The sequence below is a fragment of the Etheostoma cragini genome, chromosome 6 (assembly GCF_013103735.1).
Source record: "Etheostoma cragini isolate CJK2018 chromosome 6, CSU_Ecrag_1.0, whole genome shotgun sequence".
Lineage (NCBI taxonomy): Eukaryota > Metazoa > Chordata > Actinopteri > Perciformes > Percidae > Etheostoma > Etheostoma cragini.
In genome coordinates, this window is record NC_048412.1 from 3,375,943 (window position 1) to 3,391,495 (window position 15,553).

General features: G+C 39.2%; 1 protein-coding gene across 1 annotated transcript; it reads right to left on the reverse strand.

Moving 5' to 3' along the window:
• Window positions 1-1,520: 1,520 nt before the first annotated feature.
• On the reverse strand, window positions 1,521-13,638 carry sqlea (squalene epoxidase a). Its single transcript, XM_034874055.1, has 11 exons — window positions 13,122-13,638; window positions 12,546-12,804; window positions 9,387-9,564; window positions 8,100-8,196; window positions 7,864-7,977; window positions 6,708-6,879; window positions 5,795-5,890; window positions 4,300-4,442; window positions 3,654-3,750; window positions 3,398-3,485; window positions 1,521-2,172 (listed from the first exon to the last, which is right to left on the reverse strand). Exons 1-11 carry the CDS (start codon window positions 13,401-13,403, stop codon window positions 1,980-1,982), a joined length of 1,719 nt encoding a protein of 572 aa, XP_034729946.1. The 5' UTR covers window positions 13,404-13,638; the 3' UTR covers window positions 1,521-1,979.
• Between the last annotated feature and the right edge of the window lie 1,915 nt (window positions 13,639-15,553).

Consider the following 15,553-nt stretch of genomic DNA (forward strand, 5'->3'; position numbering starts at 1 on the left):
CCCCCCCCCCCTCTTCTGGGCTTCCACACCAGTATCTGTGTCCTTGTAGAGTCACAAAGAGTAATATGGATAATTCTTTCAATTATTTCACCAGAAAACAATGTATCAGTAATGTATAAATAACAATAAAGCTGAATAATTGTTGTAACCTGGTAAATGACAGCATTTGTGATGTTTCTTTGTTTTTACCCTTTTTATTTAGTAATTGAGCTGTTTACACATGTTAAATCCTCTCAGGTCATGACTAATGGCTTAGAGTTGTTAGTCAGTGGTTTAATCTGTAAGGAGTAACTGCTGGTGCTGTCCCCATTTAGTTCCAGGTGTGATGTCTGGAGTTTGCCACTGGAAGGGCGCGTTCTGCAATGTTGAATTATAATAAATTAATACCTTTTAAGCCATCATAATAGTCTAAATGAACTGAAATAAGTTAATTAATTGGCAGGAGTCTACCCGGTCTAACTGCTGCAGCTCTGTAGGTTTGATTTTATTTCATTAAGTGATCCACTGCTTACATGGCTTACATTTTCTTTCCAGATAATTTTTCTTTTCCGTCTTTCATTTTTGACAGGACAGTTAAGTGGGAAAGGGGAAAGACATGCAGGAAATCATCACAGTTTGGATTTAAACCGTGGACCTCTGCGTCGAGGTATAAACCACTCAGCAGCCCGCTCTACCACTGAGCAACCTGGCTACCTTTGAGTTATTTAACTGAGCAGTTCTCTTTGAATTGAAGCAACAATGACACAACGAAATGCAAACTTTTATGTTTAACTAGGAAACAAGTAAATGCAGGAGCATTTAAAAAATTTGGAAATTATAAGTAAAGTAAAAATCCTTTATATTGTTTACCAAGCAAGTACTTTAAAGTCCTTGAATTGTATTTCCACCCTGCTCTGATCACTGGCTGACTGCGACATTTTTTGTATTTTTTGGAGGGGGAAGAGAACGAGTGTTCCTAAAACCAACCCAGATATATATATATATATATATATATATATTAAAAAAAGGGAAACCCTTTAGCTTTGAGTGAGCACCATCTACTGGTGCCATTGTGTGTGGACACAACTCAGTTTATAGTCCACAGTAGTCACTGGTGTATATAATAGGCGTTTTTCAGAAGTGTAATCAATACAAACACAAATTATCTCAATAAAAGTCTACTTTAATAAAACATAAATCAGGCCCAACGCAGGCACAGGTAAACACAACCAGAACATGTCGTCTGTGTCCGCTCAGGACAAAACCCAACCTGAGCATCATCCGCTGACTTGGTCCTGATAAGAGCACCATTCCCTCTATGTCCAGTACCTGTCAAACCCCCCCCCCCCCCCCCAAAAAAAAAAACCCCACTGTTAGCATGTTTCAGACTGTAGAAAACAAAATGTGTTTCAAACGTCCCTTACATTTTGTAAAGAGCAACAGTACCAGGAAGGCAGGAATGATCCTTAAAGTAATTTAAATAGACTGGATTATTATCTGAAATATAACTTAGACAACTTGCTGTTCATAACATCCCATCATCAGTGCTTCAGATTCAAAATGATGCATTTTTTTTTAAATAAACATCATTACATGAAGATTAGCATATTAAATCAGCTCAGCATGAAAATATACAGCAGAAAAGTGGCTCTAATTGCAAAATCGTTATAAAATGCAGATGCTGTGTTCCACACATCAGTTCTGTTGGGCCGGAATAAATCCACACATTAAACATTCAGTGTAATGCAGGGTGTGAGCTCATACACACATGTCCCTTTAACATACAGGGAGAGCACAAACAGTGCTACACCAAGGCATTTTGGAATAATTGTATCTAAATTGAAACATTAAGTAGGATATTAAGACAATGACATATTCAGTAAAGGCAAGGGCATATTGCAGAAACTCCTAAATAGTAAAATCAGGGTTTAATACAGCAACAGTGTCCTTTTCACCAGGTGAGTTTGGTCTTTGTTGTGCCAAGACGTAAGGAGAGCTCCTCAGTAAACCAGGTATTTGAGTTCAGAGTAGATGAGTGGAAACATGACCGTGCAGGCTCGGTACAGGATGGCTCCACTCTTAAATAAAGCTCGATGTTTGGTGCTCCACGACTCCGACTTGAAGTTGAAGTAGATTGCGTACAGTGCCACGGCGAAGAAGTGTCCAATAAGGGTCATGGGTTTGGGTGTCAACCTGGCGAAACAAACATAAATCCCCATGTCATTAAGTCTCTTGTATGTGATCTTGTATTTCAATGAATAGTTTTGGGGTCTAGGCCGTATTACGTAAGAGATATATGTAGCTACAGCCAGCAGTGAGCAAGCTTAGCTTAGCACAAACAGGTAAAAACTGCTACTCAAAGGTACCAGCTAAGAAATAGTCATGTAACCCCACTTGTTATTGATACGTAGGGATGTGCAATAATCAAAATTTGATCCCATTTTCCATTTCGGCGCCTAATAGTCACAAAACTAATGTAATAGGGAAAAAGTTCTTATTATATATTTATTTTGCATGTGACATTCAGCCCCCATATTTTGTCTTGTGTTCTGAATGAAAAAAAGTTAAAACTGAAAAAGTATTGAGGGACATTTTTGAATTCATGGTGTTTTCACTGTTGATTTGTTTATTGATGTATATGTTATATATATGGATATGTTTGAGTGTTTTATTAAGTGCAATAAATGCAACATCTTTCCAAAAGACAATAAGTAATGTTCAATACTCGTGATTTTAATATTGACCAAAATCATTGTTAACATGATTTTCCCCTATAATTGAGCAGATGTAGCATAATAAGTGAACGTTAGCTCTATGCTAGCTTTAGTTTAGCTTTCCTTGAGCCTTGGGAGGTTTTGGACTTTGGACTTTGCTAGGCTAGCCACGTTTCCATTCTTTACGCTAAGCTAAGCTAGCTAAGCTAGCTTCATATTTAGAGTACATACATGAGTGTGGGAAGTACTCAGCAAATAAGCACAGCAAAAAGCATGTTCCCCAAAATGTCAAACTTTTCCTTGAACCCAAGACTGCTTTCCATACTTCTATACTTGTATTTGATTTATTTGAACATGGACAGTGCACAAAAAACATGAATAGATGTTTTTTGTGGTTGTAGCAAATTGCTAGTCTCTGCCCGTAGTCACTTGGCAGGTATATGACACAATAAAAAGTATTTAGGGTATAAAATACAGATACTTAAAGTCATAAAAACCCTATCCTTAAAAATAGACCCCCACCCCCTCCAAGTTATTGAGTCCAAGTCATTGCTGTAGGAAGAGTGTTCCACTGATTTATAGCCATAGAGGAGAATGATGGATGCAGTCTTGCATTGTGGAAGATTAAATCCGGCCCTTGTGGTTGATATTAGTGAAATTCTGTCTTTCCTGTGTTGTTGTGGAGGATGTTATTTAATGCTTACACCGAGAGGAGTCCAATAGGCCCAGCGATGCACTCTCCGCCGAGCTTGAAGTACCGGAAGCAGGCTTTTCTCAGCTCATGAAGAGAATCTTGTTATATATCAGAGCAGGCACAAGGACAGGATGAGAATCAAAATGACCATTCAGTATTTGTTTTTGTGCAGATTTTGACATTTGGAGTTGTTCAGTGTAACAAAAATAATAATTTGTGATCCCCCGTCAGTGTTTTCCATGATGCAGAGGCAGGCGGAGACTCACTGTCTGTGGCTGAAAACAGCTCGTACAGGGCCTGGGCCAACACATTCACCACGAAAGAATGTGATGACTTGCGTTCCCAGTGGAATTTCTTCTTTGCCTATTGAGAAGAAGAAAAAAAAAAGCAGTGTAATATTGCACACCGGTCTGCAGTCTCTCACCTACAGCAGAGGGAATAGCATAGGATATGCAAATGTCATGCAGCAGAGGCTCTGTGTATACATGCTATCCTACACATGCAATACACAGGCCTTATTTATTTCAAATGGTATACATTAGAGCAGATATCTTCAACATGGGGTCCAAAAAAACATGGCTAGGCTTACTGGCCCATAGGTAAGGTATGGTAGCCATCATCCTAAGGATTCACTGTGCCACATGTATGTTTAACATTAAAGCACGGTTCATACAGTCATACCAACAATTATGAGCTTAGTATTCTATGCACTAACAATGTATATATAAAGGCTTTAGGCTGTCCTTCATGTTGTTATAGGCCCAGTTTAATATGCAACTTAAATTCATAAAATCCACTGTATCTCACTCAGTTAAGTGCTACTTGGCTTGGAAAAGCCTTTAATAACAGTGTTTATGTGAATGCTTTTACAGTTGGCGTGAAAACGGTTAGGTGTAGTCCCTGTGTGGTTACCTGCAGCATAGCCCCGTCGTCATAGAGATCCGGGATGTTCTCAAGCAGTCTCCTCCAGATGCCAACGTCGTTGAGAGCCACGCTCATCCCCCCTCCCGTCAGAGGATGCCTCATGTTGTACGCGTCGCCCAGGAGCAGCACGCCTGCAAACAACAGACTGCTGTTTGTCTCTCATCCAAAATACATCACCAGTTGTTGTCTCCCCCCCCCCCCACCCCAGCACTTTGTAATAATAAAATCTTCCAATCAGTGCCAAACACAGTGCACAGGAAACAGGAAGACGTCTGGAGGATGGCTTTTAGTGTTTCTCTGTGCTTTTCTTTCAGACGATTTGACTGTGTATTTCCTATTTATTTGTTTTATTGTTGTCTTTTAGATTATGATTTATAATACTGGGTGGACTGCTGCTAAAATATTGTTGTTTCTTTGCACAATGACAATAAATCTTTTGATTCTAATGGGAGTGTTTAGGTTTTTTATCACTCATTACATAGATCACTAGTGTTCCAACTCTGATCCAACACCCCCATTCACACATACAGACATACTGTAGATTCATATTTAAAGTAACAGTTTGACATATTTGGGTAATAGCCTTATTCACTTTCTTGCCGAGAGTTAAATGAGAATATCAATATCACTCTAATGCTACATGCTACAGCTTAGCTTAGCACAAAGACTGGAATTAGGGAGAAACTGCTTGCCTAGCTCACAATCAACACATCCATCTTGTTTGTTTCATCTGTAAAAACAAAAGGCTAATAACATATTGTGGCATTAAAAAAACTCCTAGGATGGCAAAGCCATGACCCGCCCTCTTCTGCCTCTGATTGGCTAGTACTCACTTCGATAGTTTGGTTGGTTAGGTTTAGACATGACGTGTCAGATTGGTTAGGGCAAGTAAACATAGTCTACGTCCACAACGTTCCACATCTTGGATTATCTCTTAGCTTCCTAGCTTAGCTTAGTTTAAAATGGGGAAACATCTAGTCTGGCTCTACATGCACCTCTAAACCTCGCTAATTAACAACTCTTACTTCATTTGTTGACACCTACAAAACTTTGGGTGACTGTGTGTAGGATTAAACAAATAAAATATCTTTGTACAGAGGCAAGCTAGCTATTTCCTTTCTATATGCTAAGCTTAGCTAACCGACTGCTAACTCATATTAAAGATATGAGAATTGCTCTCCTTATGTTACTCATGGCAAGAAAGCTAATAAGAGTTAGAGAACACCATACGGATATTTAAAATTCCCAGGTAAAAAGAAAACACATTTTTGAATGTATTCATAAAAAAAAGTACTAATACCTTTTCAAATATCCTTGGAAAGAGCTTTTTTTATTTAACTTAAAACACAGATTAATTGCAAATTAGTCGGCAACCAGGACATTTGTTTCATTTGTTTCATCATACTGAACACAGGCTGAAAGCGTTTCAATAGATTCCCTCTGGCATTCTCTAACAACCTGCCAGTCAATAACACTTCAGTACCTGGCTTGTTGACGGGGGAGGGGGGGAGGAAGCTGGCGGGCATGGACCGGAGTCGATCGTTCTGTAGCGCCTCCATGAAAGGCTCCTTTAAGTGCTCTGAGGGACAGAGGAAAAGAGAGGTCCATCGATCAGCTGGGGCTCTGTGGATGATAACCCAAAGGTGCACGCTGGGCACATGCACATGAAAAATAAAAGCCTTTTCTTTCTGTGTCTGAATGTAGGTTTATTAATGTTTTAGGGTGACACACTCTGCCATTTCAGATGGACCTGTGTCAGGGTTACTGGAGCTGGAGCTGTGATATTTCAGCTGAATAGCAGAGCGCACCGGGAATGTCAAATCCTTTAGCAGGCTGGATCTATTCCTACCTACCACGACGTCTTGCAGCACTGCCATCACTGCAAACTTTCATTATTTAGCACACTACAGGGGTTCTTCCTCAGGCCATAGGTCATTTTTCATCATGAAGAATTCCATAAGAATTAAATCCCCATTGGACATCCCCACTGTTCTCAGTTTTAAGTATTAGTTGTTTTCGTATGTGAGTTTTACAAAAAAGCTAGCAGCGCTAAGTTGCGGCGCCTGGATACTTCACCTGGTTGAGCGCGCGACCCGCTTACAAAGGCTCAGTCCTTAATGCAGCAGCCGCAGGTTCAGTTCCGACCCATGGTTTACATGGTTTTACGTCTCAAGCTGTCCTAAAGGCTTAAAATTCCCCAAAAATTTGCGAGCTGCACTAAGTTAAATGTATTAAGATGAAGACATATTTTAGTTTAAAATAATTGGTGTGGAGCTCTGTTGACTAGGGACTCGGTACCGGCAGATATTCAATATTGAAAAAATCTGATCTGGATTGGGGGCCAAAAAATCATATCTTAGGCATTTCAAAATAAAGTTGTGTCTGATCTGTCCTACCTGGGAGCTGAGGGTATATGTTCTCCGCCATGTACTCGGGGAGGTTGCGAGGCATCTCCCCCCTGATGTCCACCAGCACTCTCGTTTGGGAGGAGGAGATCTGGTAGATGAGCACCGGGCTCGGGTTGGCCAGAACCAGCTCGGCATGGTTGGCTTTAAACTGGGGACAGTCCTGGATAGGATGAACAGTCCATAATGAAATAAATCCTGAGCCACTGTGAGATCACGGAAACATCTTGTTTTAATATAGAGACCGTTGGTGGGGTTTGACATGTAAAAGAAGGTTTGCACACATTATTAATTTCCTAGTCTCACGTTGCCAGACCTTCTTCCACAGCCCTGAGGAAGAGGGTCTGGCCTGCTCTGGTTTATTGGTATTTCTTTAAACCAATCGCAATCGTCTTGGTATGGTACCCCTGCAAAATAACCTCGGGAAGCAACTTGTTACCTTGTTTTTCGTGGAAAATGTACACGTAGGGAGGGTGTTTCCCGAATCAACCGGACACAAAAGAAAGCGGAATCGGATAGGTGAGGGACATCTGGCGGCCCCGATGTCCCTCACTTATCCGATGCCCCGGAACTATCATGTACATGAAAACGTCGTCGATGTAGACTAGTGATTTATCAATCAAGCATTATTTTTCAAATGCAAGCATTTATAGTCAAAAGTATCACAGATTTGAACAATTTAGTACTGCAACTAATTATTTCATGATCTATTTCATCATTTTCTCAATAGTTTTGTATGTAAAATGTCTGAATATAGTGAAACATTTTCAAAAGCAAATCATTAGGTTCCCCTTCGGGGGGAACTCGAACTGCGTCGGTTACGACACTATGGGAAACGCCTTTAGTGTCTTAACCGACGCAGTGTCTCGTTCCCCTATCTCAGGGAACAAGGATTACATACGTAACCCGAGACGTTCTATGTGACCGGTCCAAAACCAGAAGATCTTCTGTTTACTCTCATATATGAGAAAGACTAAAAGGACATTGGACAAGCTGAGAGCAGACAATGTGTGGTATTATCTCTTGAAAAATGACTAAAACCAGGAAACAACTTTCAAAACCAATGAATTGACTTATTGTCTCAGCATCAGAACATCTTAAAGTAAATTCAGTTTATTTTCGTCAGTGTGATGCCGGTGGTATTTACCTTCATAAGGCATCCAACAAAGTGAGAGGAGATCTGAGCTTTCCCAGAGACAAGACTCTTTCTGAATTTGGAGAAACAGCCATCGGCCACAACAGTCAGCGCTGCGTGGATTTCCTACAGGACACAGGTTCACAGAGCCATCACACACACTCGGCATTAAATAGAATATTCCATGAGGTGAGGGGGAATTGTTTAGTGGAATATTCTACTTGTGCAGCAGAGTTTCCTCTTCTCACCTTGATGTCTCCTGTTTCTTTGTCTTTGTACTGGACTCCGGTTACACAGCCGTCCACCTCCTGCAGATGGGTCACGGTGCCTTCTACGAATGTGACACTGGGGGGTGCAATTAGGCAGTTAGAGTCATCGCCTCCACATGCCACAATAGCATGGGCAACTGGAAACAAAAGCTACTGAAACAAATCAATTTGTTGTCATGTGGCCATAATGCAAACTTTGAGAATGTAACTTTGTTTTGTTGACCTGGGCCCTATTTTTCAGCTTGTTTTAGCGCTGCAGACACAAAAACGCGTCTAACCATAGTCCGCAGGGGCAAAACAAGCTGCAATGTAACGTTATTGGGCAATTGTGCTCCTGCAATTTACATCCACTAAAAGTGCTCGCTTTGTCACTGTCATGCTCAGATTATTGTGTGTGACAACATTATAGAAAGGGTCCCTGCAGAGGTCAACCTGTTTTTGTTTCTAACATGAAACTGTGAAAAAACGCTGTGGCCAAACTGACCAGACTCCATTTAAAATAAATGATCATTTTATCATCGGGAAACAAACTGAATTCAAAGTTGAATAGAAATGAAATAAAACTATCAAAAGCTGCCATGCGGACCAGCTTTCAACTGATCCAACAATTACCACTTACACTTTACATGTCAAAATAAGCTATATATAGTGTATATCTATACATTTTATCTATATTTGAGCCTGGAGAGATTTGCGATGACTATTGACAAACTATTGATGATTGTTATTCACATTAGTACCAATGCATGGGAACAAAGGAACCGTAAATTACTCTTTAAGGCTTTTTTAAGTAAACCATAATTAGTTTTTTTTTAAAACAGAGTATTAAATTTACCCAACCAACTGGTCACTGTGTAAATGTTCTTCTATGTAAAAACAAATCTGAAATAAATGCTGATAAAACTTTGAGTGTTTTGAACGTTGCTCTGATCCCTTTACAGAATGAATAGATTTAGTTGATTGAATTCTGTGGTCTACTCATTCTTGATAACAGACCGTTGCTAAGAATAACAGACCGTTGCCATGCATAGCAACGCATCAGGGTCCTGATCACCCTGTTGGGGTTGTATTCATTATGACGCCCGCCTCACTTTAGATTATCCCTTACGGATTGTAGCGTAAATTCACACAGTCGGGCAGAATAAATTAGCAAAATGCAAAGAGCTTTTGACTCTTCTTACCCTGAGTACTGTCAAAACACAAAGTCATCCAACTAGCCAGCTGGTCCGCTGGCATGTGGACTCTTTTTCTTACGCCTGTACTCACTTAGGCTGGGCCAGGGCGCTTCTCCTCAGGCCCATGATGAATCGGCCGTGATGGAAAGCGCGTCCACAATGGATGCTGTCCTTCTCCTGAGGGTAGGGGATCTCCACCTCGGTGCTGCTCTCCATGTCGTGGATCACGTAGCCGTTGACCAGATGGGCATCCAGACCCTCCACTGAACCTGAGGACACACGTTAGTTCCCCCCCCCCCACAGTCAGTCCGATGCTGTTGCAGGACGTGGGACGTGACGAGTGAGTGAGACATGGCTCCATATTGCTGAGGGCTGCACCAGTCCATCAAATGGAAATATTCTAGATGTATTTAAAACATTCATTACACATTTTCCCCAAATTCATCCAGACATATTTGGTATATCTTTATTGACCTATTACCTTTATGAGTATAAAGAGCAACAGGTGAGGTTTAAACCGGCTTTTGGCTCAGGTGTGTAATTTTGTGTTTTGTTATTATACTATCGGTATTTTATTTCCTTTTTACTTGCTCATTTTGCTGTTTCGGGTCCTTTTTTTCCAAAATATTTGTCTATAATACACTACTTACAGTCACAGATACAATTTACCCTTTTTAAACATATATGCATAAGTACATACATACATATACACTAATAAAAAAACAATTTCAAAAAAACAAAAACACTGATAAGAAAGTAGGAGAAAATATTTAAGATAAATCAGAGTGTGTCCCTTTTTAATTTTTATAATTTTATAATGTTAGGCACTTTGTGACTCTGTGTGTGAAAGGTGCTATATCAAATAAATGTATTATATATTCATTGAAAACCAACATTTTCTGCAATGGTTTTTAACAATTTGCACCTGCAAGATGGACGTATAGAAGGAGTATACTGCTTAAATATTACAGAGCAAAATGACTATATAACAGGAATATTACTGTAGGATATGTAATTTTCTTTTTATCAATGAGTAGGATGAAGTTTTTATGAACATTTAGGGAATATTTAAGAAATTCCTCATGTGAGGAATGATTGCACAGATTCTACCGTTCATTGACTGAATCAATGCGCTGCAAAAATAGTTTTTTGCACACATCATCTACCCACGTAGATATAATTTACTTTGATATAGTCAAGCTGGAGTCATTTTTTAATAAGAAGTCGGCCAGAGACTTGTTTTGGATGTGAGATTTGTTTGAACTCCGTTCAAAAATGATGTGACTGTTTCATGTATATTGGTAAGACGGTATCATTTCATATACATAATGCCCTCATTAAAACTATACAGATCACAAATCATAAAGTTGACATAGAAACAGGTGAGAATTAGAGAAGTAGCCACCAAAAACGTGGTTTCAAACCTAAGTATTTCTCCTCTAAATAAGCAGCTATCAGAGTCAAAGTTTAACATAATCAGGTATAATTTCATTTTAGAGTTCTACACTCATCTGATCTGCTTTATCAGGACTAAGCAAACAACATCACCAGATTATGAATCAAATATTGTAAACTCTTATTGGTGCATGGAAATACTGCACTGTTGCTCGCTCTGGAGGAAACTACTAGAACTGTTGGGTCCTTGTAAATTCTGGAGTGTGGTCTAGACCTACTTTATCTGTAGAGTGTCTTGAGATAACTCTTGCTATGAATTGATACTTTAAATAAAATGGAATTGAATTGAAAGTATGTGACATCACATCAGCTTTTCCAACTAAGCACCTGCCCACTTCAAGCCAGTGGGAGGAGCACAAGCAAAACAATACAAAAATACAAAAACCTCTCATTGGAAATCCACTTACAACAGTGTGTGGATGTAGTGTGAGTGTTCATAACTGATATTATAAGAAGCTGGTTGAGAACATATGTATTTAGGGCCTTTGACCTGTGGGAACTAAATAGGGCTGCCCCTTCATTTTGGTCTTAGTTGACTGATTTCTTTAGTCGTTTAGTCATTTTTGTACGCCTTCTCATGCTCAATGACTTTTTTTTCTCCAAAGAAATCTATGAGCACATCTTTGTTAAACACAAGATTTAGAGTGGTGCTTTTGCTTTAGTCCGTTTTTTACAGATCTGTCAGTAAAATCAACAAACGGTTAGTCGACAAAATCCCATGAGTGTTAGTTAAATAAAATGCAGAGGTGAAAATTGTGTGTGGTAATTTTCTTTTCTTTTTGAAATGGATCTTTTGGGGGGGGCAAAAGGGCTGACTATGAGGCAGCAGAGGTCCCTACCCTCTGGTATCCGTTTCAGAAGTCCTAGAACAAGAACAAGGTGTGCCAGGGAAATTTTTTACGTGCTTCTGTGCAGCACTTAGCATATATCTTACATAACATATTTATAACCTGTGCTGTTTTTAATGCTGAGAAGCTTGTTGTTTTAGTTTCTTGTGTTCACTGGCGGTGTGTCTGTTTGTTGCAGTCAGTGTTGTAATCTAATAAAGTACAAATACTTTGTTACTGTAGTTAAGTATCTGTACTTTACGTCGTTATTTATGTTTCTAGAAACGTTCTACTTTTCATAATTCAAATGCATACTTTTGCTTCACTACATTTTCCCTCAGCGTGTCACTCGTTACTCTCAAGAATTGTTTTTGGACAAAAAGGATTGCAACCTGTTGGAAACCACCACGTGACCTGTCTATACGTGCATGGACCTTTTTGGATGTCATGGAGATGGAACTTTCAACAGCTATGGAGAACCGGGAAAGACACTGGACACTTTATATCAGTGAAGTATCACTTCAAATCATAAAACCCAGACCTCAACCCTGCACATGTCTTTGGTCCCTTGTCTTGTGTCTGTCTGTGAGTGTGTGTCTGTTTGTGTGCGTCTGTTTCTGCATGACATTTGATACTTAAATACAGCTAAAATCAGACACTTTAACACTTTTACTCGGGTAATATTCTAAAAGGTGACTTTGTACCAAAGTCATTTTCTGGTAAGATACTAGTACTTTTACTTTAAAAGTATTGATTTCAATTAATTTATACTAACTGGTTGGGGTTGTTGCGCTGTCAATATTACTAGAACTGTTGGGTCCTTGTAAATTATAGAGTGTGGTCTAGACCTACTCTATCTGTGAAGTGTCTTGAGATAACTGTTTTTATGAATTGACACTATAAATAAAATTGAATTGAATATTTTATGTTTCTTTGGGACAATAAAGTTGATAATAACGCAAACTGACCTTCCAGCCCCAGGTCCTTCAGGGCCCTGAACCCCCCAGGCTGCAGCAGCTCGCCCACTATCCTGTCCGGCTCCTTCAGGTCCCTCTCCACCACCGTCACCCTCCTCCCGTCCTGGGCTAGGACGGCCGCCATAGCCGAACCCAGGACCCCTGCACCAACTATCACCACATCTGGCTCGGGGGCCCCTGAGGGGCCACTTGCTGACGCACTCTGTGAGCCAGAGGACGCCATGTCTGCTCTTTTCCTTGTTCTCCGGCTCTGAAACAAAGGAGCGAAGAGTCTCATTACACACAATCCAAACTGAACTGGACTGAAAGGCAAACGTTGCAATATTTGAATTATTTTATATTTCATCAATAACCAGCTATGTTCTTTGATTTCATTTGTAGTTCCTAGATATAGACTACAAATATACATGAACATTTAAAGCACTTTTTAGTTCAGAAATGCTTCAATAAAACTTGAAAATAAGTAGCCATGGTTCTTTTTTCAGAGATTAAGCTTACAAACATAAAACATAAATATACTTCATAAAGGTTACATGTTACATGTTGTATCCACATGAGTTGTCTTACCTTTTTACAGCTGCTCTCTGCTTGCTCGCTTGTCTGTCCTGACGTTTGGGGGATTAAATTGTTGATAACAGGTAAAGAAGACAAGAGGCTCAAAGGCAGATGTAATACCCGAGAGACTCTGAGCTTCTGGAAATTAAAGTACCTGACATATGATAGCAGCAGCCCGACTGTAAGCAATAAGGCTGCGGCCATCACAAGCTCTTTGTGAGCCAAATTCTGAAAGACTGTGTTGGACTTTTTGTAGAGGTATGTGAAGCTGGCTATTCCCAAGAAAGTCCACATCTTTTTGGAGTAAAAAAAAAAAATATTTAAAAAATGCTGTAAATAAATAAATTAGATGAAAAAGAGCTACTGAGAAACAGGTTTTCTTTAGGCTGGCAGAAAATAACCATGCAATTAATAATTATTCCTCATTTAGTTTCTCAGATGATCCAAGAATAAGCCAGCCAACCTAAACCAAAGATTACCTTTGTGACATAATAACTTGCTCGCAGACAGTCGGAGGGATGCTGCTGAATATATTATGATAATGAGAAACATGGACTACTTCGGATTCGGTGGTTTCACTTCCCGCCTCCTCCACAATTCAACCGTCCAATCAGGAGAGACGTGACGGTGAGCAGAGCTCACGCTATCCCCCGATTGGACAGCCGAGCCGGCAACTGGGCCTCTCCTCGGCCGCTGATTGGACAGACGGCTGGCAGCAGAGTAGTATGATGTGATGTCAGTGGAAAGGCGCGTGTTACATTTCTTTTAGAGACAGCAGCTGAATGAGAGAGGGAGCTCGGACAAAGATCGCTCATTTTTGACGGGATAACTCACTCTGGACCCTGGACCAGTCCTGTTAGGTTAAATAACATCTTTCATTCTCCACCTCGAGATGGAAAGCTATTACTATGGCAACTAAAATAGCCTATTGGGAAATAAATGACAACATGTAGCCTGTATACATCCCAAAAATCAACATTTTATAATTGCATATGTATGTGCATTTTGTGCAGTGAGTGTAATAGTGAAGTATTTGTAATAAAACAAGGCCAAGGTGTAAATCCGGATAATGGCTAATATATAACTTATAAGTAAAGTTTATTATATAGCACTTATCACTGACTGAGTCAAAAAGTGCTTCACATGCCAAATACATTATAAATATATTTTTTAATTAATCGATAATCATAAAAGGCACAATTGACAGACAGTCAGTTAAACACACATTACATATTAATACAGTCAACAAGGCTGTTAAACAAACGCCTATGTAAAAAGATGTGTCTTTAGCTGCTTTTTAAAAATGTCAGCAGAGGCAAAGCGTTCCTACGAGCAACTAGCCCATTTCTGTTTTCAGCCTAGTACGGGGAACATGTAATGACATGAATCTTGTACCGGATCCTGTATTTAACCGGCAGCTAGAGCAATGATCCATCTGAATCACACTCCATGATATCCAGAAAAATGTGCAGAGTGAGAGCTCTTTTCAACAGCTTTTGTTTGGAAAAGGCTATGTCAAATGGATATGGATATTAACCAACTCCAAGTATCCTACTGGAGAGACTTTACCTGGAAAGTAGGATAAATAGACTACAGTATTATTGATTTATTCAAAAATGCAAACTGAATGTAGGATCTTCTTTTTCTGGCCAGAATTAAAAAGCTACTTGCAATCAGTTATAACCGTCATTTAAAAGATTTTGAATTAAATAAGCAGTATGTAATATTTAAGGCATAACACCACCTTGACTAACTGTGGACAGAGACCAATAGGCCACACACAGAGGATCCTCTGTAGTCTGATAATACTAATATTCCACATTCAGGAATGGGAGAGAATTACTTACAGAATTATGAATCATGTATCTAAATATAAAAAGCCATGGGATAAATTGTTAGGTTATGAAGCCCACCATTAAATAAACATAGAGGGTTATATTATTAGACATGGGCAGAAACAGAAATTACATATTTGTGGTGAAAGTACTTAAATATTTTTGTTTAAAAGAAATATAAGTACATGTACACAGAATACACACAATGGTTACCCTTTTTTTGATTTGGTTTTCTTTATAATTTTCTGTTACAGCTCATACATTGTAAGATTTAAGACACTATGTAATGTAAATAATAAGACATATTATCTCTTGTAATTAAGTAGACCAAAATAATATTTATCATTTTTAATTATTCAATAGTTAATATCTGAGTGGACTGGATTGTGGGTAAATAAACATGAAGACGTGTTAGCTGCATTGTGAATCATCTAATATCAATATTGTCTCTCAGTGTATGAAAAACACTAGAGGATATGCCAATAGTACTACAAATACATACTGATACTCAGTCAGTCTGTCTACTTTAACATTTCAGCTTTTGGCTTGCAGTATTCAACATCTTCATGGGTGATTCTGTAGTTCCCAGTGGGTTGAATAAAGTTCTCT